The sequence below is a fragment of the Harmonia axyridis genome, chromosome 1 (genome assembly GCF_914767665.1).
Source record: "Harmonia axyridis chromosome 1, icHarAxyr1.1, whole genome shotgun sequence".
Classification (NCBI taxonomy): domain Eukaryota; kingdom Metazoa; phylum Arthropoda; class Insecta; order Coleoptera; family Coccinellidae; genus Harmonia; species Harmonia axyridis.
Window position 1 is genome coordinate 14,348,478 of NC_059501.1, and position 21,860 is coordinate 14,370,337.

Below are 21,860 nucleotides of genomic sequence, written 5' to 3' on the forward strand. Positions count from 1 at the left end.
GAAGGAAATTATTTTCGGAATAGTTTAAGGATGTGATCAATCTTTTCCGAACATACAATTCCGTCAACTCCAGAATTCCCGCTATCTTCGGTTGAAATATATATATTACAATTTTTTCCAATTCTATTTTTTGTTTTCACTTCTGCAAATTCTGGAGTTGACCGGACTTTTATAAAATTAAATCTATATTCGAAAAAGATTCATCACATCGAAAAAAAACTGTATTCCGAAAATCAATACCTTCGATTCAATTCCATTTGCGAGATATCAATGAAAATTAAATTTTTTTATGGATTTTCAACAGTCTGTATTTTTCCAACCCAGCTGAATCGGAAAAATGGTAAAAAAAAATTTCCTTTGACCTCAGGAAGTGAGTCAATGACTCACCCTGTGTAACTCTGTTTAACCAAAAATGTCACTTATGCCCTTTTGCCTTTCAATCGTTGATATGATTCCATACAACTTTTTTTATTTCGCCACAATATCTGAGTTCCTGAATATTTACATAATGTTTACCAAACAACCTAGAGATGAATGTCCACTAGGGTCAAAGCCAAAATTTATTAAGTCAAACTAGTTGTTTAATCTCCAAGTTCTTGCGAATTCAAAAATTCTTGTTTATAACGTTATTACGGGAATTTTGCTTGACCATCGGTTCTTAGAAGGGAAATAGTGGACTGGCCGCCCGAAGAACAAGTTTTTGATTGTAAACTTGCGTCAACGCATATATTTTTACGGGATCAAAACATCAGGGATCTTCACGATTGGATTCGTATATAAAGATTAGGCTCTGGGGATTGTAAACATTCAACCATCAGTATCTAGTGAGTTAAAATGAAATATACAGCGGTAATTTTTGTCTTCTTTGGTCTTGTCTGTTTGTCAAGATCAGCAACTTACGAGGACAAATATGATAAAATCGATCTAGATGCCTTAATCAAGAATGAAAGGCTTTTGAAGAATTACGTGAACTGCTTGCTGGACAAAGGGCCCTGCAGACAAGATGGACTCGAACTGAAAAGTGAGTACAAAAATATAGTTTTCATGAAAATTACAATTCAATCCATTTATTTTTCGGTAAATTCACAACGTTAAACTGAACTCTTCTTCCACCTAAATAAGAATGATATTTCATTTCCCACTTACAATAACAACCATAATTAATGAGATTTCTTAGTTTTTAGTATCTATGACTACAGTAAATAAATCCTGAACTACTAGAGAATAAGAGGCGGAAATCTGAACGGAAAAAATACCATTGTATGGAAAAATTCACGGGGCTGAATTTAAAAATTTCAACCCATTATTCAGAAAAGTTATATCATTTTCCTGTCGAATTCTACCTGTCGCTTTAAAATTGTTAATCATTTCAATCTTCAGATAAACTCAGAAATATATAATTTTCAAAGCCTAATATTATTTGAATGCGTTTTCAGTAGTTCAAAATATTTTTAAATGTTATCTGTTATTCTATGTAGATGTGGAGTTCTGATAATAAAACCCTTGAAATTAAGACTACCATTCAAGATATCATTTTACATATACATACTAAATTTCATCATAGACCCATCAATAATTATGAGTATATTTTGATCTATTTTTTCGATATCCTACTTGAATTTTTTCGGGTACTTATATGTTAATCTAACTCAAAGTAATTTTGAAATGATAAGCAGAACTGAATTTTGGACGACCGGTCCCGAACATATTGGGATTTTCAAATCAAGAGGGAATTGTTTTCCTCTTAATTTGAAAAACCTAATATGTGTTCCGTAAATATTTTCTGACTGTCTAACCAGTCCCAGTCCTCAATCCAGAAAAAAGAGGCTTCATAAATGGAACATAATTTAAGATACTAATACATATTCTCTTACATTTAATCAAACTTATAATTTTTCAGATAACTTATCCGATGCTCTCCAGACAGATTGCACAAAATGCACGGCTGCACAAAGAGATGGATCTAGGAAAATTATCCGTCACCTCATCCAGAACAAGCGTGAATGGTGGAATGAATTGGAAGTCAAATATGATCCTAAGAAAATTTATGTCACCAAATATGCTGCTGAACTGAAAAAAGAAGGCATAGTTTTATAAAGCCATAATTGAATAGATGTTGAGTTCCTATTGTTAAATTCGAAATTCATTCTGATGTAAGAATAATGTGATTCAAAAAAATGTATTTTGTATATATTTAATAAAATGAATATCAATAATTACCGTTTTCAATATACAGGGGGGATAACTGTACATACTCTCATCAGTGATAGAGTACGACTAGACTGACTAGAGGAGTACGGATTGACTATGAAAAAATAATGTCTGCCTTTCTCAGAAAGCCACAGGGTGGGTTTTCATATTCATGGAAATATTGAACCATCATCAGAACCAAACTCATCGTCGGAATTAATTGGAACTTAAGATGTTATCTACATATGCCGAGGTCGAGTCATAGAGATACATAGAGATGTATTTCAATATTCCAAAACCAGACTCATTATTTCTCATTTAAAGTGTGCAGTTCGAAAATATCATTTTATATCACTTATTTTTAATCATTTTTAGAATTTTCAAAAAGAAAATGAATTCAACTTCAAAACGCGGTATCACCCAATGTTGTCACACCTACCATTCTTTTTTTATGAATCTTTGAATTTGGACAAAACTTGATTTATTCAGGATTGAGGTATCTCGTAGAAGTTGTAAATAAAAACAAAGAGTGGAAATCTTTTAATGCTAACATATAAAAAAATTGATTAGTGAAACAGCAATAAAGAGCAGACAAAAAAACATGAAATCCTGCAAAATTCCTGTGGTTATTTTCTATGCTCAAAACTGAAAGTTGGAATAGTTGTTACTCATTGTGTTTCATATTATTTTAAAATTTTGGAATTATCAAAATGACCAATGTGGAAATAGGGAATATTATGTTCGTGTGTTTGTTATTCTCTGTCTAAGGGGAAAAAACGAGGCTCGGTTCTACAAACTTAGTTTGTATAAAACTCAGATTTCAGGAAAATTGAAGGATATGGCTAACGCTGAACAAATACAGTCAAGAATTGATGATTAAAAATTCAAATGTTGCGATATATTGAGAAATAATATGATTTGGAAAACAATCTGAAAATCTGAAAATTCGACAAGAGAAATGAGTATAAGCAAATGGTTTTCAATTCAAACAACTCTTCAAAAAACTATACGTGGTTGGATTATGATGACCTGTTGTTACACTATAAGTTTAGTGTTTTACTGAGTTTGAGGTCTGATAATGATAATAAAAGTTATCGAAACTGTCGTCAACGAAAGAATTGGTTTTTGTCATCTTCAGACCTCAAACCCATTAAAACACTAAACTTATATCTTCAAATAACTTTTCCTGAATTCCAATATAAGGAATTCATCCGCTTTCTTGTTTATTTTTATGACTTATTACTGCATTTCGATGTTTTTCATCTGGCTGTTGTTTCATTATTGAATTAATTCACTGAATCTTCAGAGTTTCTGAATGGTTTTTCAGGAAAAATTTTACGTTTCATGTTCATGAGATAGCTCAATCCTGTTTATGTGAATCAATCAAATTTTTCGAACATTTCCGAATTATAAAACTTGATAAAAAAAAGACTATTGATTCTGAATTTATGTTCTTTCTGGAAATCCAAACAATGATTCAAAATAAATAATGAGTCCGGTCTTGGAATATTTAAATACATAATTAGTATCTCTCTGACTCGACCTCGGTATGTGTCGATAACATCCCAAGTTCCAATCAATTCCGACTATAAGTTTGGTTCTGATGATGGTTTAGATATTTCCAAGAATATGAAAACCAAACCTATGGCTTTCTGAAAAAAGGCAGAACTTATTTTTTTATAGTCAATCCGTAATCATCTAGTCGTACTCTACCACTGATAAGAGGACATGTACAGTTATTTCCCCTGTATATAGAAAACAGTTACTATTGATATTCATTTTATTAAATATATAAAAAATACATTTTTTTTGGATCACACTATTCTTACATCAGAATGAATTTAGAATTTAACATTAGGAACTAAACATTTATTTAATTATTGCTCTATAAAACTATGCCTTCTTTTTTCAGTTCAGCAGCATATTTGGTGACATAAATTTTCTTAGGATCATATTTGACTTCCAATTCATTCCACCATTCGCGCTTGTTCTGGATGAGGTGACGGATAATTTTCCTAGATCCATCTTTTTGTGCAGCCGTGCATTTTGTGCAATCTGTCTGGAGAGCATCGGATAAATTATCTGAAAAATTATAAGTTTGATTAAACGTGAGAGAATATGTATTAGTATCTTAAATTATGTTCCATTTATGATGCCTTTTTTTTTCTGGATTGAGGACTGGGACTGGTTAGACAGTCAGAAAATATTCACGGAACACATATTGGGTTTTCAAATTAAGAGAAAAACAATTTCCTCTCAATTTGAAGAACCCAATATGTTCGGGGCCGGTCGTCCAAAATTTAGTTCTCCTTATCATTTCAAAATTACTTTGAGTTAGACATATAAGTACCCGAAAAAATTCAAGAAGAATATCGAAAAAAAAAATCAAAATATACTTATAGATAATTATTGATGGGTCTATGATGAAATTTAGTATGTAATGTAAAATGATATCTTGAATGGTAATCTTGATTTCAAGGGTTTTATTATCTACGTAGAATAACAGATAACATTTAAAAATATTTTGAACTGCTGAAAATTCATTTAAATAATAGTAGACTTTGAAAATTATATATTTCTGAGTTTATCTGGAGTTTAAAATGATTAACAATTTTGAAGCGACATATATAATTCGACAGGAAAATGATATAACTTTCCTGAATACTGGGTTGAATCTCACAAATATTTAAATTCAGCCCCGGAAATTTTCCCATACAATGGTATTTTTTCCGTTCAGATTTCCGCCTCTTATTTTCTAGTAGTTCAGGACTTATAAACTGTAATCATAGATACTAAAAACTAAGAAATCTCATGAATTATGGATGTTATTGCAAGTGAGAAATGAAATGTCATTCTTATTTAGGTCCAAGCAAAAATCAATTTAAAACAATGTTTTGATCATGCCTTTTCAACAATCCTCTTCAGAAACTGTGATTTCAGTTTCAATATTAAAAAATGCTAAGAAACATAATATTTCCCTAGAATTGGATTCAGAAACTTTTTTGTGCTTTTTCAAACTGTTCCCTATTGAGATATGATTTATTTAGGTGAGAAATTTCTTTATTGCCAATTCACCGAAAAATATATGGATTGAATTGTAATTTTGAAAAATTATAGACGTGAATGAGAAATATTATGAAAACTATATTTCTGTACTCACTTTTCAGTTCGAGTCCATCTTGTCTGCAAGGCCCTTTGTCCAGCAAGCAGTTCACGTAATTCTTGAAAAGCCTTTCATTTTTGATTATGGCATCTAGATCGATTTTATCATATTTGTCCTCGTAAGTTGCTGATCTTGACAAACAGACAAGACCGAAGAAGACGAAAATGACCGCTGTGTATTTCATTTTAACTCACTAGATACTGATGGTTGAATGTTTGCAATCCCTAGAGCCCAATCTTTATATACCAATCCGATCGTGAAGATCCCTGATGTTTTTATCCCGTAAAAATATATGCGTTGACGCAAGTTCACAATCAAAAACTCGTTCTTCCGACTGCCACTCCACTATTTCCCTTCTAAGAACCGATGGTCAAGCAAAATTCCCGTAATAACGTTATAAACAAGAATTTTTGAATTCGCAAGATCTTGAAAGATGGAAATTAAACAACTAGTGTGAGTTAATAAATGTTGGCTTTGACCCAAGTTTCATCTCTAGGTTGTTTGGTAAATATTATGACAAAAATCAAGGAATGTATCTCAGATATTGTGGCGAAATAAAAAAAAGTTTTATGGAATCATATCAACGATTGAAAGGCAAAAGAGCATAAGTGACATTTTCGTTTAAACTGAGTTACACAGAGTGAGTCTTTGACTTGTACCGGGTTTTTCACCATAATTTGACCCCCCCTTTAACTTTATTACTAGAAGAGGTACAAAAAAATGTTTTCTACAAAAGTTTCACGAAATCGACTAGTGTTTTTTTAAGATGATTTCACAAAACGAAATATATACAGAGTGGTCAACATATTGATTGAAACTTCATTTTTGCAAATGGAACATCCTGAATATTTTTCTATATTTGACTAGCCCCTTTTCCCCTGATTTCGAATATATAACATATGTTTGGCCTATCTCCCTTATTCTGAGTACCACAGAGTTTCAAATTTCAAGAACCACCTGGCATGCTCAGTAATCAGTTTTCAAGTGGTAGGCCGCGATATCTCAAAATGCCCTTTTTTGAGTTATCTCGTGGGCAATTTGACTATATGTCATATCGTTGCCAACGAAATAACTCAAAAAAGGGCATTTTGAGTTATCGAGGCCTACCACTTGAAAACTGATTACTGAGCATGCCAGGTGGTTCTTGAAATTTGAAACTCTGTGGTACTCAGAATAAGAGAGATAGGCCAAACATATGTTATATATTCGAAATCAGGAGAAAAAGAGCTGGTCAAATATAGAAAAATATACAGGGTGTTTCATTTGAAAAAATGAAGTTGCAATCAATATGTTGACCACTCTGTATATATTTCGTTTTGTGAAATCATTTTAAAAAACACTAGTCGATTTCGGAAACTTTTGTAGAAAAATTTTTTGTACCTCTTCTTGTAACAAAAATTAAAGGGGGGGTCAAATTATGGTGAAAAACCCGGTACATATTTTCCGATTGAGCTGGGTTGAAAAGATACAGCCAGTTGAAAATCCATAAGTGGAGGAAATAATTTTGGAATATAGTTGTTCATGGATGTGATGAATCATTTTCATTCATAAAATTCCATTTAAGTCTGGTCAACTCCAGAATGCTCGCTATACTAAGTGAGAACAAAAAATCGAATCGGAAAAAATCGCGAAGGAAAAAAGTATTTCTTTCGACCTCAGAAATCTTCAGTTGTCATGTTCAAGTTAGACACTCACCCTATATACATCATTAGAATTTTCATCAATTGCTTTGAGTTTAGATTCTTCACATCGCCTTTTACGTCTTTTTTCGCGACTTACTTGATTTTTAATTAATTCGCAAATTTTAGATATAAGACAAATTTAACGAACTGAAATATTCACATATTCTCTGCTTTCTTTTTTTTTTCTTGTTTTACTGAATTCAATAATAATATTGTATTCTAAAAAATTTAAAGTACCTATGTACAGACACTCCCGCGACACCCTGTATAAAAAAAGAAGTGCAAAAAAACTGACGTGAATTGCGAAGGAGATTTTAAGTGCCCCTTTTAATACTTATTCGTTCAATTTTTTCACGAAATTTAGAATGGAGGGTTCAGCTTGTGTTGTATTTGGAGCATAAACTCTTTATGGGTAATATGAAACACCGGTGTGAAAGCAGCAAACCGAGATAGCAAACTTTGACCTTGAAATCCTCGTACGAGACTCAATGATTGGGCGGATTTCGATGCAAAAATACTTATTATTAAAAGTGCCAAATTTGCGGTTTCTCGAAAACTATATATAGGATCGAATTCAAATTTGGAGGTGTCCTCCAGGAGCCATAGCGCCTAACAACTGCATATACGGCATTTACGTACACCTCAAGGGGGCCCATGGGGGGCATCAAATGTGTCAAATTTGAGGTTTCTCGAAAACTATACATAGGATCGAATTCAAATTTGGAGGTGTCCTCCAGGACCCATAGCGCCTGACAACTGCATATACGGCATTTACTTACACCTCAAGGGGGCCCATGGGGGGCATCAAATGAGATAAAAAAATTCGGTTTCTCGAAAACTATACATAGGATCGAATTCAAATTTGGAGGTGTCATCCAGGACCCATAGCGCCTAAGAACTGAATGAACGGCATTTACTTACACCTCAAGGGGGCCCATGGGGGGCATCAAATGTGTCAAATTTGAGGTTTCTCGAAAACTATACATAGGATCGAATTCAAATTTGGAGGTGTCATCCAGGATCCATAGCGCCTAAGAACTACATAAACGGCATTCACTTACACCCCAAGGGGGCCCATGGGGGGCATCAAATGTGTCAAATTTGAGGTTTCTCGAAAACTATACATAGGATCGAATTCAAATTTGGAGGTGTCATCCAGGATCCATAGCGCCTAAGAACTACATAAACGGCATTCACTTACACCCCAAGGGGGCCCATGGGGGGCATCAAATGTGTCAAATTTGAGGTTTCTCGAAAAATATACATAGGATCGAATTCAAATTTGGAGGTGTCATCCAGGATCCATAGCGCCTAAGAACTACATAAACGGCATTCACTTACACCCCAAGGGGGCCCATGGGGGGCATCAAATGTGTCAAATTTGAGGTTTCTCGAAAACTATACATAGGATCAAATTCAAATTTGGAGGTGTCATCCAGGCCCCATAGCGCCTGACAACTGCATATACGGCATTTACTTACACCTTAAGGGGGGCCATGGGGGGCATCAAATGTGTCAAATTTGAGGTTTCTCGAAAACTATACATAGGATCGAATTCAAATTTGTAGGTGTTCTCCAGGAACCATAGCGCCTGACAACTGCATATATGGCATTTACTTACACCTTAAGGGGGTCCTTGGGGGGCATCAAATGAGATAAAAAAATTCGGTTTCTCGAAAACTATACATAGGATCGAATTCAAATTTGGAGGTGTCATCCAGGACCCATAGCGCCTAATAACTGCATATACGGCATTTACTTACACCTTAAGGGGGGCCATGGGGGGCATCAAATGTGTCAAATTTGAGGTTTCTCGAAAACTATACATAGGATCGAATTCAAATTTGGAGGTGTTCTCCAGGAACCATAGCGCCTGACAACTGCATATATGGCATTTACTTACACCTCAAGGGGGTCCTTGGGGGGCATCAAATGAGATAAAAAAATTCGGTTTCTCGAAAACTATACATAGGATCGAATTCAAATTTGGAGGTGTCATCCAGGACCCATAGCGCCTAAGAACTGAATAAACGGCATTTACTTACACCTCAAGGGGGCCCATGGGGGGCATCAAATGTGTCAAATTTGAGGTTTCTCGAAAACTATACATAGGATCGAATTCAAATTTGGAGGTGTCATCCAGGATCCATAGCGCCTAAGAACTACATAAACGGCATTCACTTACACCCCAAGGGGGCCCATGGGGGGCATCAAATGTGTCAAATTTGAGGTTTCTCGAAAACTATACATAGGATCGAATTCAAATTTGGAGGTGTCATCCAGGATCCATAGCGCCTAAGAACTACATAAACGGCATTCACTTACACCCCAAGGGGGCCCATGGGGGGCATCAAATGTGTCAAATTTGAGGTTTCTCGAAAACTATACATAGGATCAAATTCAAATTTGGAGGTGTCATCCAGGACCCATAGCGCCTGACAACTGCATATATGGCATTTACTTACACCTTAAGGGGGTCCTTGGGGGGCATCAAATGAGATAAAAAAATTCGGTTTCTCGAAAACTATACATAGGATCGAATTCAAATTTGGAGGTGTCATCCAGGACCCATAGCGCCTAAGAACTGAATAAACGGCATTTACTTACACCTCAAGGGGGCCCATGGGGGGCATCAAATGAGATAAAAAAATTCGGTTTCTCGAAAACTATACATAGGATCGAATTCAAATTTGGAGGTGTCATCCAGGACCCATAGCGCCTAAGAACTGAATGAACGGCATTTACTTACACCTCAAGGGGGCCCATGGGGGGCATCAAATGTGTCAAATTTGAGGTTTCTCGAAAACTATACATAGGATCGAATTCAAATTTGGAGGTGTCATCCAGGATCCATAGCGCCTAAGAACTATATAAACGGCATTCACTTACACCCCAAGGGGGCCCATGGGGGGCATCAAATGTGTCAAATTTGAGGTTTCTCGAAAACTATACATAGGATCGAATTCAAATTTGGAGGTGTCATCCAGGATCCATAGCGCCTAAGAACTACATAAACGGCATTCACTTACACCCCAAGGGGGCCCATGGGGGGCATCAAATGTGTCAAATTTGAGGTTTCTCGAAAAATATACATAGGATCGAATTCAAATTTGGAGGTGTCATCCAGGATCCATAGCGCCTAAGAACTACATAAACGGCATTCACTTACACCCCAAGGGGGCCCATGGGGGGCATCAAATGTGTCAAATTTGAGGTTTCTCGAAAACTATACATAGGATCGAATTCAAATTTGGAGGTGTCATCCAGGACCCATAGCGCCTAAGAACTGAATGAACGGCATTTACTTACACCTCAAGGGGGCCCATGGGGGGCATCAAATGTGTCAAATTTGAGGTTTCTCGAAAACTATACATAGGATCGAATTCAAATTTGGAGGTGTCATCCAGGATCCATAGCGCCTAAGAACTATATAAACGGCATTCACTTACACCCCAAGGGGGCCCATGGGGGGCATCAAATGTGTCAAATTTGAGGTTTCTCGAAAAATATACATAGGATCGAATTCAAATTTGGAGGTGTCATCCAGGATCCATAGCGCCTAAGAACTACATAAACGGCATTCACTTACACCCCAAGGGGGCCCATGGGGGGCATCAAATGTGTCAAATTTGAGGTTTCTCGAAAACTATACATAGGATCGAATTCAAATTTGGAGGTGTCATCCAGGATCCATAGCGCCTAAGAACTACATAAACGGCATTCACTCACACCCCAAGGGGGCCCATGGGGGGCATCAAATGTGTCAAATTTGAGGTTTCTCGAAAACTATACATAGGATCGAATTCAAATTTGGAGGTGTCATCCAGGATCCATAGCGCCTAAGAACTACATAAACGGCATTCACTTACACCCCAAGGGGGCCCATGGGGGGCATCAAATGTGTCAAATTTGAGGTTTCTCGAAAACTATACATAGGATCAAATTCAAATTTGGAGGTGTCATCCAGGACCCATAGCGCCTAATAACTGCATATACGGCATTTACTTACACCTTAAGGGGGGCCATGGGGGGCATCAAATGTGTCAAATTTGAGGTTTCTCGAAAACTATACATAGGATCGAATTCAAATTTGTAGGTGTTCTCCAGGAACCATAGCGCCTGACAACTGCATATATGGCATTCACTTACACCTTAAGGGGGTCCTTGGGGGGCATCAAATGAGATAAAAAAATTCGGTTTCTCGAAAACTATACATACGATCGAATTCAAATTTGGAGGTGTCATCCAGGACCCATAGCGCCTAATAACTGCATATACGGCATTTACTTACACCTTAAGGGGGGCCATGGGGGGCATCAAATGTGTCAAATTTGAGGTTACTCGAAAACTATACATAGGATCGAATTCAAATTTGGAGGTGTTCTCCAGGAACCATAGCGCCTGACAACTGCATATATGGCATTTACTTACACCTTAAGGGGGTCCTTGGGGGGCATCAAATGAGATAAAAAAATTCGGTTTCTCGAAAACTATACATAGGATCGAATTCAAATTTGGAGGTGTCCTCCAGGACCCATAGCGCCTAATAACTGCATATACGGCATTTACTTACACCTCAAGGGGGCCATGGGGGGCATCAAATGTGTCAAATTTGAGGTTTCTCGAAAACTATACATAGGATCAAATTCAAATTTGGAGGTGTCATCCAGGACCCATAGCGCCTAAGAACTGCATAAACGGCATTCACTTACACCTCAAGGGGGCCCATGGGGGGCATCAAATGTGTCAAATTTGAGGTTTCTCGAAAACTATACATAGGATCAAATTCAAATTTGGAGGTGTCATCCAGGACCCATAGCGCCTAAGAACTGCATAAACGGCATTTACTTACACCTCAAGGGGGCCTATGGGGGGCATCAAATGTGTCAAATTTGAGGTTTCTCGAAAACTATACATAGGATCGAATTCAAATTTGGAGGTGTCCTCCAGGACCCATAGCGCCTGACAACTGCATATACGGCATTTACTTACACCTCAAGGGGGCCCATGGGGGGCATCAAATGATAGGAATAGAGTAAGCAATGCCCCCGTTGAAAATTACTTCAACACAATGAAGCATAGAATTCTACGAGGAGAAAGAAATTGGAAGTGCTCCCGATTTGTGAGAGCGACCAGAGAAACGGTTTTGGCTCTGTATAAAGAAATGCTCTGCGTTATTCCAAAGAGCAATTTGACATGACGTTTTCATAGGCAGGACAAGGTAATGTGGAACCGAAGAAGACCAGTATATAAAGGGCATTTCGAGGGACGCCATTTAAGGAACATGATAAAGAAGCAAATTAATCAAAAACATGATGAAACGACAACACCAATTTGCCATTATTGTGCAGAGGGTTCTTTGGAGACTACAGCTACTGATTGGGTGCAATGTGATGCATGTACCATGTGGGTTCATCAGAATTGTGAGCCTGATAAAACTTTTACAGGAGAATTCATCTGCAAATTCTGTAAAGCAGCTCAAACAGAAGAAATCCATGATGAAATAACCGAGGAAGTATCCTTCAAAATTAACAGAGTGAATTTTCTTGATAATGGTCTCATGAAAGACTATACGTATTACAAGAAATTTTCTAATGGAAGGGGCTATATAGTTGCGATACTAGATCATCCTCGTAGAAAATTACCTCTCTCTGATTATTTAACCTTGAATGGTGAAAACTGGCTCAGTGATTCTATCATGGATTTTATTTTGAACATGATGAATAAAAGCGGCGTGTATCAAATAATTGATGCTGGACTACAGGCCCAATTCATCTTCAACGAACCAAGTCATATTTTCCTCAAGAATTTTAAGATTCACAAAAAAAATTTGTTCATACCCTTGATAGTCAATGGAAATCATTGGTGCGCTGTAGAAATCAATATTTCAAAGAGGGAATTCACATATCTGGATCCTTTTGGCGAAGAACTTTCCACAAGTATTTCATATTTGAAAAAGTTCATTACCTATTTAGAGAAAAGCGATCAATTGAATGAACTACAAAATGTTCACTGTTGGAAAATGATAAGTAAAAAACACATTGAGCAAAGGGATGCCTATAATTGTGGTATTTTCATTCTATACTTCTTTAAACAGTTGATCAAAAATAAATCTCTCGATGAATATGCAGACATGAATGAATTACGAAAACAATACCAAAAAGATGTCCTCATATCTTCTATGTCACTGAAAAACACTTGTCTCATCTGTGGTACTACTCGAGATGAATCATACAGACGGTGCAAATATTGTGTGAGAATATTTCACGAAAGATGTATGTTCGAAAACTTGATAAAGAATGATATGTGTGATCTATGCTTCCAATACAAGTGAGGATTCTTATTAACGGAAGAATTATCCTTTTTAAGTATTTAATTGATTATGGCTAATAGATTGGTAAACTATTCTATCTTCTCGATGTCTGAATATGATCAATAGAATTTCGTTTTGTTAACGCACTCTTGGATATGAGCTCGGAATCAACAACCAATCCTGAGTTCATATAGTATTTATACGGCCTGAAACTGCGACAATAATCTTGTCCAGCAAATTAAGTTTTATGGAGGACTTGATATTAGTTACTGATCCTGCTACTCACAAAAACATATTTTCTTTCATCACGGTATGATATGAAAATGTTACATTATGTATTTGTATTTACACTGAAAATTTAATAAGGAAATTGATATTATTCATAGTTAGAACACGGATAACTGATAAACTCTGGGTGATATACGTTTTAAACATAATTGTATTCGAAGCAGTTTACTTTAATATTTGTGTGCATAAATTACTAACATAATTGTAACTCCAAATTCTACATCATAATCTATGCTATTGTATAATTTTTAAGAAAATTTTTTAAATTTTGCTACTAAAATTATCCACCAACGACCTTCAATGGGTGTAGATAAATGCCGTATATGGAGTTGTTAGGTGCAATAACTTTTTGATAACACCTCCAAATTCGATCCCATGTATAGAAATAAGGGCCCCCTTGAGGTGTAAGTGAATGACGTTTATGCAGTTATTAGGCGCTATGGGTCCTGGAGGACACCTCCAAATTTGAATTCGATCCTATGTATAGTTTTCGAGAAACCGAATTTTTTTATCTCATTTGATGCCCCCCAAGGACCCCCTTGAGGTGTAAGTAAATGCCATATATGCAGTTGTCAGGCGCTATGGTTCCTGGAGAACACCTCCAAATTTGAATTCGATCCTATGTATAGTTTTCGAGAAACCTCAAATTTGACACATTTGATGCCCCCCATGGCCCCCCTTGAGGTGTAAGTAAATGCCGTATATGCAGTTATTAGGCGCTATGGGTCCTGGAGGACACCTCCAAATTTGAATTCGATCCTATGTATAGTTTTCGAGAAACCGAATTTTTTTATCTCATTTGATGCCCCTCATGGGCCCCCTTGAGGTGTAAGTAAATGCCGTATTTGCAGTTATTAGGCGCTATGGGTCCTGGAGGACACCTCCAAATTTGAATTCGATCCTATGTATAGTTTTTGAGAAACCGAATTTTTTTATCTCATTTGATGCCCCCCAAGGACCCCCTTGAGGTGTAAGTAAATGCCATATATGCAGTTGTCAGGCGCTATGGTTCCTGGAGAACACCTCCAAATTTGAATTCGATCCTATGTATAGTTTTCGAGTAACCTCAAATTTGACACATTTGATGCCCCCCATGGCCCCCCTTAAGGTGTAAGTAAATGCCGTATATGCAGTTATTAGGCGCTATGGGTCCTGGATGACACCTCCAAATTTGAATTCGATCCTATGTATAGTTTTCGAGTAACCTCAAATTTGACACATTTGATGCCCCCCATGGGCCCCCTTGGGGTGTAAGTGAATGACGTTTATGTAGTTCTTAGGCGCTATGGATCCTGGATGACACCTCCAAATTTGAATTCGATCCTATGTATAGTTTTCGAGAAACCGAATTTTTTTATCTCATTTGATGCCCCCTAAGGACCCCCTTAAGGTGTAAGTAAATGCCATATATGCAGTTGTCAGGCGCTATGGTTCCTGGAGAACACCTCCAAATTTGAATTCGATCCTATGTATAGTTTTCGAGAAACCTCAAATTTGACACATTTGATGCCCCCCATGGCCCCCCTTAAGGTGTAAGTAAATGCCGTATATGCAGTTATTAGGCGCTATGGGTCCTGGATGACACCTCCAAATTTGAATTCGATCCTATGTATAGTTTTCGAGAAACCGAATTTTTTTATCTCATTTGATGCCCCCCAAGGACCCCCTTAAGGTGTAAGTAAATGCCGTATATGCAGTTGTCAGGCGCTATGGGTCCTGGAGGACACCTCCAAATTTGAATTCGATCCTATGTATAGTTTTCGAGAAACCTCAAATTTGACACATTTGATGCCCCCCATAGGCCCCCTTGAGGTGTAAGTAAATGCCGTTTATGCAGTTCTTAGGCGCTATGGGTCCTGGATGACACCTCCAAATTTGAATTTGATCCTATGTATAGTTTTCGAGAAACCTCAAATTTGACACATTTGATGCCCCCCATGGGCCCCCTTGAGGTGTAAGTGAATGCCGTTTATGCAGTTCTTAGGCGCTATGGGTCCTGGATGACACCTCCAAATTTGAATTTGATCCTATGTATAGTTTTCGAGAAACCTCAAATTTGACACATTTGATGCCCCCCATGGCCCCCTTGAGGTGTAAGTAAATGCCGTATATGCAGTTATTAGGCGCTATGGGTCCTGGAGGACACCTCCAAATTTGAATTCGATCCTATGTATAGTTTTCGAGAAACCGAATTTTTTTATCTCATTTGATGCCCCCCAAGGACCCCCTTAAGGTGTAAGTAAATGCCATATATGCAGTTGTCAGGCGCTATGGTTCCTGGAGAACACCTCCAAATTTGAATTCGATCCTATGTATAGTTTTCGAGAAACCTCAAATTTGACACATTTGATGCCCCCCATGGGCCCCCTTGAGGTGTACGTAAATGCCGTATATGCAGTTGTTAGGCGCTATGGCTCCTGGAGGACACCTCCAAATTTGAATTCGATCCTATATATAGTTTTCGAGAAACCGCAAATTTGGCACATTTAATAATAAGTATTTTTGCATCGAAATCCGCCCAATCATTGAGTCTCGTACGAGGATTTCAAGGTCAAAGTTTGCTATCTCGGTTTGCTGCTTTCACACCGGTATATGAAACGATTCTACGGATCATTTTACCGGCAAGTGTCTTGTTCAGTCAGTAATGAGTTGAAGTTGTCTTGAGCTCTGCTTGGAACGTAGCTGAAAAGAACATATAAAACTTTTGTTTTCTACTACGATGGTAAACTTTGGGTAAAAGGGTTTCAGCATAGACTTCCTGGGATAACTCTGCGATTACCAGAATCAAACTTGAGCTCCAACTTTCAATGAGCTCTTAATTGGAAAATGTTGATATTTCGAAAAGAAGTACAAGAATTTTTAAGTAACATTAGTCGAGATTGAACACTACATAATAATACAGAGAATTTAGCCAAGAAAGCTCGAAAGCAAGTAGTAAGAGTATTTCTGTTTTAAATTATACAGATTTAATCTTTTAGAACATTCCTTATTTATCAATGTTTCTCATTATAATTGACATTATGGATAAAAACTCATTTGTTCTGCATTATAGTGTTATTATTAACATATAAAATCATAAATAATAACTCTGAAATGTTCAATTTTTATTTTATCTCAATCTGATCATCGGGGGAAAATAGATCCTCCGGAATCATATTCTACACTGGTGTGTATTCATCAAATCTTATACCAATCTGTCAAAACTTCCTAGTCTTTGATATGCTATAAAAATATTCATTCAAATTCGTGGTCGAGAGTGCTGCAGAGAAATTAGAGTTGATTTTCTGTGATTACAAGTAGCGCTCAGCTTGTACCATATAGTACCCAAATTCGAAGAATGTGACCAAATGTTGGTACAAGCTAAGCGCTACTTGTTATCACATAAAATCAACGAATTTAAATGAACGCTCGTTTTGTTGATGTGATGATACTTCAGAAATACGACCAAAAATACCAAAACCATAATCCATTTTTATACACGGAGTTACAGACTTTTTATCAAGTGCTATTACCGATGAGTCTTTCCTATTTTCCAACCATCTGGAGATACCTATGCTGAGATATAAATGATATTAAAGAGGAGGAGTAAGGACTTAGTCTGAGTAATGATATGCAAGCCAAACAAACCTGAACACGACGTGAGATCTAATAGGTCAATAAGACATTTACCAATTTTATGTGAATTACCTACAAGAGGTTGAAAAAAGTTATAGATCTTCACACTTTACTATCCAATCAGCAACTCGGATTGATGGAAAACCATTCGGCAAGCCATCAAATACTTCGATTGCTCTTCTAAATTTAAAGGCAATGGTTCACGTCTCGTTGCTAGATTAGATGAAGGTATTTACTAATTGCCAAACTGCAAGCATTTTCGTGATCAACATAAATGGCAATCAATCAATCAATCAGCAATCAATAAAATGGTACATTCGTCCCATGAAGGAACCATTAATTTTTTTTCAATTTTCTAAGGGTTAGGTATGAAAAATTTTATGAAAATTTTCCGACAAAAAATTTTTCAGGTGAGATCGAAATTTGGCTAACAAGGAATTGTCAATTCTGGCACCACTCACCGTTTTTGCGTTGACCTCACAGTTTTGAAAAAATTCGAACTCGAAATTTGGGAAAAAATTGAATTTCTATCCAAAAATCGTTATATTTCCTGAATTATTCGTCACAGACCCCTCGAATAAAAACGTTTTTTGAACATAGGGTTCAGATCTGAAACAAAATGAGGTTTCAAGGGCGTAGCCTACTTCCAGGAGAAGCTGCAGTCTCGGGAATTTCATCCATTTTTTTTCGAAAATTTCAGAGTTTTACCTACAATTCCTTACATAATGTACTTATCGCCAAACTGCAAACATTTTCGTGATCCACATAGTCAAAGCAATCAATAAAATGGTAAATTCGTCCCATGAAGAAACTTTTAATTTTTTTCAATTTTCTAAGGGTTAGGTATGGAAAATTTTACGAAAATTTTTCGACAAAAAATTTTTCAGGTGAGATCGAAATTCGGCTAATCAGGGATCGTCAATTCTGGCACCGCTCACCATTTTTGCATTGACCACACAGTTTTGCAAAAATTTGAACTCGAAATTTGGGAAAAAATTGAATTTCCATCCAAAAATCTCATGAATTATTCGTCACAGACCCCTAGAAAAAGAACGTTTTTTGAACATCGGGATCTGATCTGAAACAAAATGAGATTTCAAGAGCGTAGCTCACGTCCAGGAGAAGTTGCAGCCTCGAGAATTTCATCCCTTCTTTTTCGAAAAGTTCATATTTTCACCTATAAATTCAGCATTTGCGGAATTGGATTCCCTAATCGCATGCCATATGGAAAATTTTGAAAGTTGCAATTTTTCTTTTGAATATTCAAATAGTGGAAAGACATATCTTCTTATGCTGAACCTTGCTGAAGGATATACAGGGTGATGGCCTATTAGACGTTTATGGAAAATTAATTATAATTCTGTGCGATAATTACCATGTTAGGGTTTGAGACGATGATCTTTCTTCCTAAAATATTTTCAGATCTCTACTTCCTTGATGGCTCCCTAGTATATGTTATTAATAGTACATTAATACATAGCTTCTTCGATGACAATTTCAGCAATATGCCATATTTTGGGTAAAAACTCAACGGTTCAGGAGTTAATGGGATTCTTAAAAAATGGTGGCATTCTTATGAATATTTCTGCAGAAAAACTATTCTTCGGAAAAACCTTTTTAATTTTCGATTATGCAAATAAGTGTTGTCATAAGACTTTTTTCTAATTGGACCAAAGATGTATAGGGTGTATATCGCAGAAGATCATTAACTTTTGAACAACTCAAATTCGTCGAAACTCAAGATTTTCAAATATGAACCTATATTTTTCATTATTTCAGTCAATTCTACGAATAAAAAGAGGGGGGTTACTTACGCAAATACGAATAGTTTAAATGTTATCGAGGAAAATTTTTGAATGAGGAATACCCGAATTTTTAACTGTGCATGTGGAGTACCCTGTATCTTCCGGCAAATACAAACATAAACTGAAATTCGATGATAACTAATTGATTGATAACTGAATTTTACATTTACTTTCAAGTTACAAATGAGTATTTCCCATGAGATTCGTTCAATTCTACCAGATTTGTAGGTTGAATTAAATTTTTCCAGAAGATGAAGAATATTTTAAGGACGTCAAAATCAACAAAAATATAAGGATCAAAATCTTCCACACGTTATTCCATGAAACGTATAATAATATTTTTGAATGAATAAATTGCCTCCAGTAACCTGTTTGATACTTTCCTAAGAAATCAGCAACTAAGTGCTCCGGTTATCTGCGTCATTCTGCATATAACTACGAACGAGTTCTTTTGTATATCCTTGCGTTCAAAGAACTTCCGTTTTTTTTAATCATAATAATATAAGGGAATTCCATGTCTTGGTTGTAAAAGGCAAGTTCCCATTTCCAGATTCAACAGACCCGAGACCTTTATTACTAGATAAAATGAAATTTTTTGTATTTTGCCTTGTGCGTCTTGTTTTTATGGGCTCGGGTATAGCAGTCACTCCGTATACCGGCGAGTATGATGAAATTGATTCATATGCTGGGTAAAAAAATTACAGACTCTTCAAGAATTATGTCTATGAATTGCTTGCATGACAAGGAAACATGTAGAGCTGATGAATTGAAGAGTAAGTGCAATATGGACTCATAGTATATTACATAACAAGAGTTGTAAGTGGGGAATCCAATCCCGCAAATGCGGGATCCCTCTGAAATTCTGCGGGATTGAAATTGCGGGATTTTCCATGCGGGATTCAATATTGAAATTGCATATTAGACAATAAAAGCGCAAACGTCTTTTGAAACATCTCCCAGAAAGCAATAAATCACTCATAAGTTACGGACGAGGATGAAACACAAGCTACTGATGAAACTACGCCACAATTCATGATCAGCAAATTGAAAAGTTATATTATTACTCGACATTGAGTAAAGAAATGAGTAAAGCTTTATTTTCTAGGAAAAAAGAGCGCTGTCCATTAATGACAAGTATCGTACAGTATTTAGAAAACCCAGGCAAATATCTGGAATTTCTGGGATAACAGTCAATGTCTACAAATGGCCAAGAATATAAAGGGTGTTTTTTTTAGAGCTATAGAACTTAACCTTGCAATAAAACAACGATGGATTATTCGATTGACAGGAGTTTTATTTATCCGCAAGATAATCTTGTGGCATTACATTTTAAATATGATTTTTGGCATATAACTGCCACGGCTGGCTCGGATGTAGTCCAATCTGGACGTCCAATTTTCGATGACTTTTTCGAACATTTGTGGCCGTATATCGGCAATAACACGGCGAATGTTGTCTTCCAAATGGTCAAGGGTTTGTGGCTTATACGCATAGACCAATGACTTTACATAGCCCCACAGAAAGTAGTCTGACGGTGTTAAATCACAAGATCTTGGAGGCCAATTCACAGGTCCAAAACGTGAAATTAGGCGGTCACCAAACGTGTATTTCAATAAATCGATTGTGGCACGAGCTGTGTGACATGTTGCGCCGTATTGTTGGAACCACAGCTCCTGGACATCATGGTTGTTCAATTCAGGAATGAAAAAGTAGTAATCATGGCTCTATACCGATCACCATTGACTATAACGTTCTGGCCATCATTGTTTTTGAAGAAGTACGGACCAATGATTCCACCAGCCCATAAAGCGCACCAAACAGTCAGTTTTTCTGGATGTAATGGTGTTTCGACATACACTTGAGTATTAGCTTCACTCCAAATGCGGCAATTTTGTTTGTTGACTTAGCCATTCAACCAGAAGTGCGCTTCATCGCTAAACAAAATAAAATGGACATGTGCGCGGTACGTATTCCGCACAGAACCATTATTTTCGAAATGAAATTGCACTATTTGCAAGCGTTGTTCAGGCGTGAGTTTATTCATAATGAATTGCCAAACCAAACTCAGAATAAATCACTTGACAGCTGTTGAATCGGTCGCCATCTTGAACAGTAATGCCAACTTAAAGTTATATACCTCGAAAAAAAACATCTGTTACATTTGTACTTCATAGCAAATAAACATTACGAAATTAAATGAAGAGTTTGACTGACATGCTGCAAATAGAGTTGTTTTTAGAAGACAAAACACAATCCTCACTTATGCTGATGAGGATAGAGCACCTTTATCTAATCTAGCAATGAGAAGTGAATCATCGCCTTTTAATTTAGATGAGAAATCGGATCATAGTATTCGTACTGCGTACCAGAATCAAAGGCTTCTTCTATGGCTGTACGAGCATGAGTACGAATGCGAGCAGTTATTAAAACATGAAATGTTTCTTTTTTAATGCAGACGAAATAGGGGTACGGGTACATACATATATTGATTTCAGAGATATGAGGTGATTCATGAAAAAATACTGAGACGATTATGAATTTCCATATCTTCGTTGAAATGTCAAATTTTTTGCAGACATGTTACAGGATTGTTATATTATTTCATCGAGTGAGATATGAAAATTTTGTAATATTCCACTGTCATCATAGCATGAAAACCACACAAAATTTGCGCCATTCAAACAAAAACCTGATCTTCACTCAATATTTTTCGCTCTTTTCAAATTTCTTTTCGATTTTTTATCTCCTATGCCGAGAGATATTTTCCACTCGACATGTAAATTTAAATTTTTCGAAGCGGGCCT

The 21,860-nt window shown here is 36.5% G+C and overlaps 2 protein-coding genes across 2 annotated transcripts; one reads left to right on the forward strand and one right to left on the reverse strand.

Moving 5' to 3' along the window:
• Positions 1 to 786: 786 nt before the first annotated feature.
• On the forward strand, positions 787 to 2,216 carry LOC123689076 (ejaculatory bulb-specific protein 3-like). The gene is made up of 2 exons (XM_045627880.1): positions 787 to 1,021; positions 1,901 to 2,216. The coding sequence occupies exons 1-2, from the start codon at positions 835 to 837 to the stop codon at positions 2,095 to 2,097; spliced, it is 384 nt and encodes a 127-aa protein (XP_045483836.1). The 5' UTR covers positions 787 to 834; the 3' UTR covers positions 2,098 to 2,216.
• Positions 2,217 to 3,952: 1,736 nt separating this feature from the next.
• LOC123670567 (ejaculatory bulb-specific protein 3-like) lies at positions 3,953 to 5,574 on the reverse strand. The gene is made up of 2 exons (XM_045604063.1): positions 5,351 to 5,574; positions 3,953 to 4,272 (listed from the first exon to the last, which is right to left on the reverse strand). The coding sequence occupies exons 1-2, from the start codon at positions 5,535 to 5,537 to the stop codon at positions 4,076 to 4,078; spliced, it is 384 nt and encodes a 127-aa protein (XP_045460019.1). The 5' UTR covers positions 5,538 to 5,574; the 3' UTR covers positions 3,953 to 4,075.
• Between the last annotated feature and the right edge of the window lie 16,286 nt (positions 5,575 to 21,860).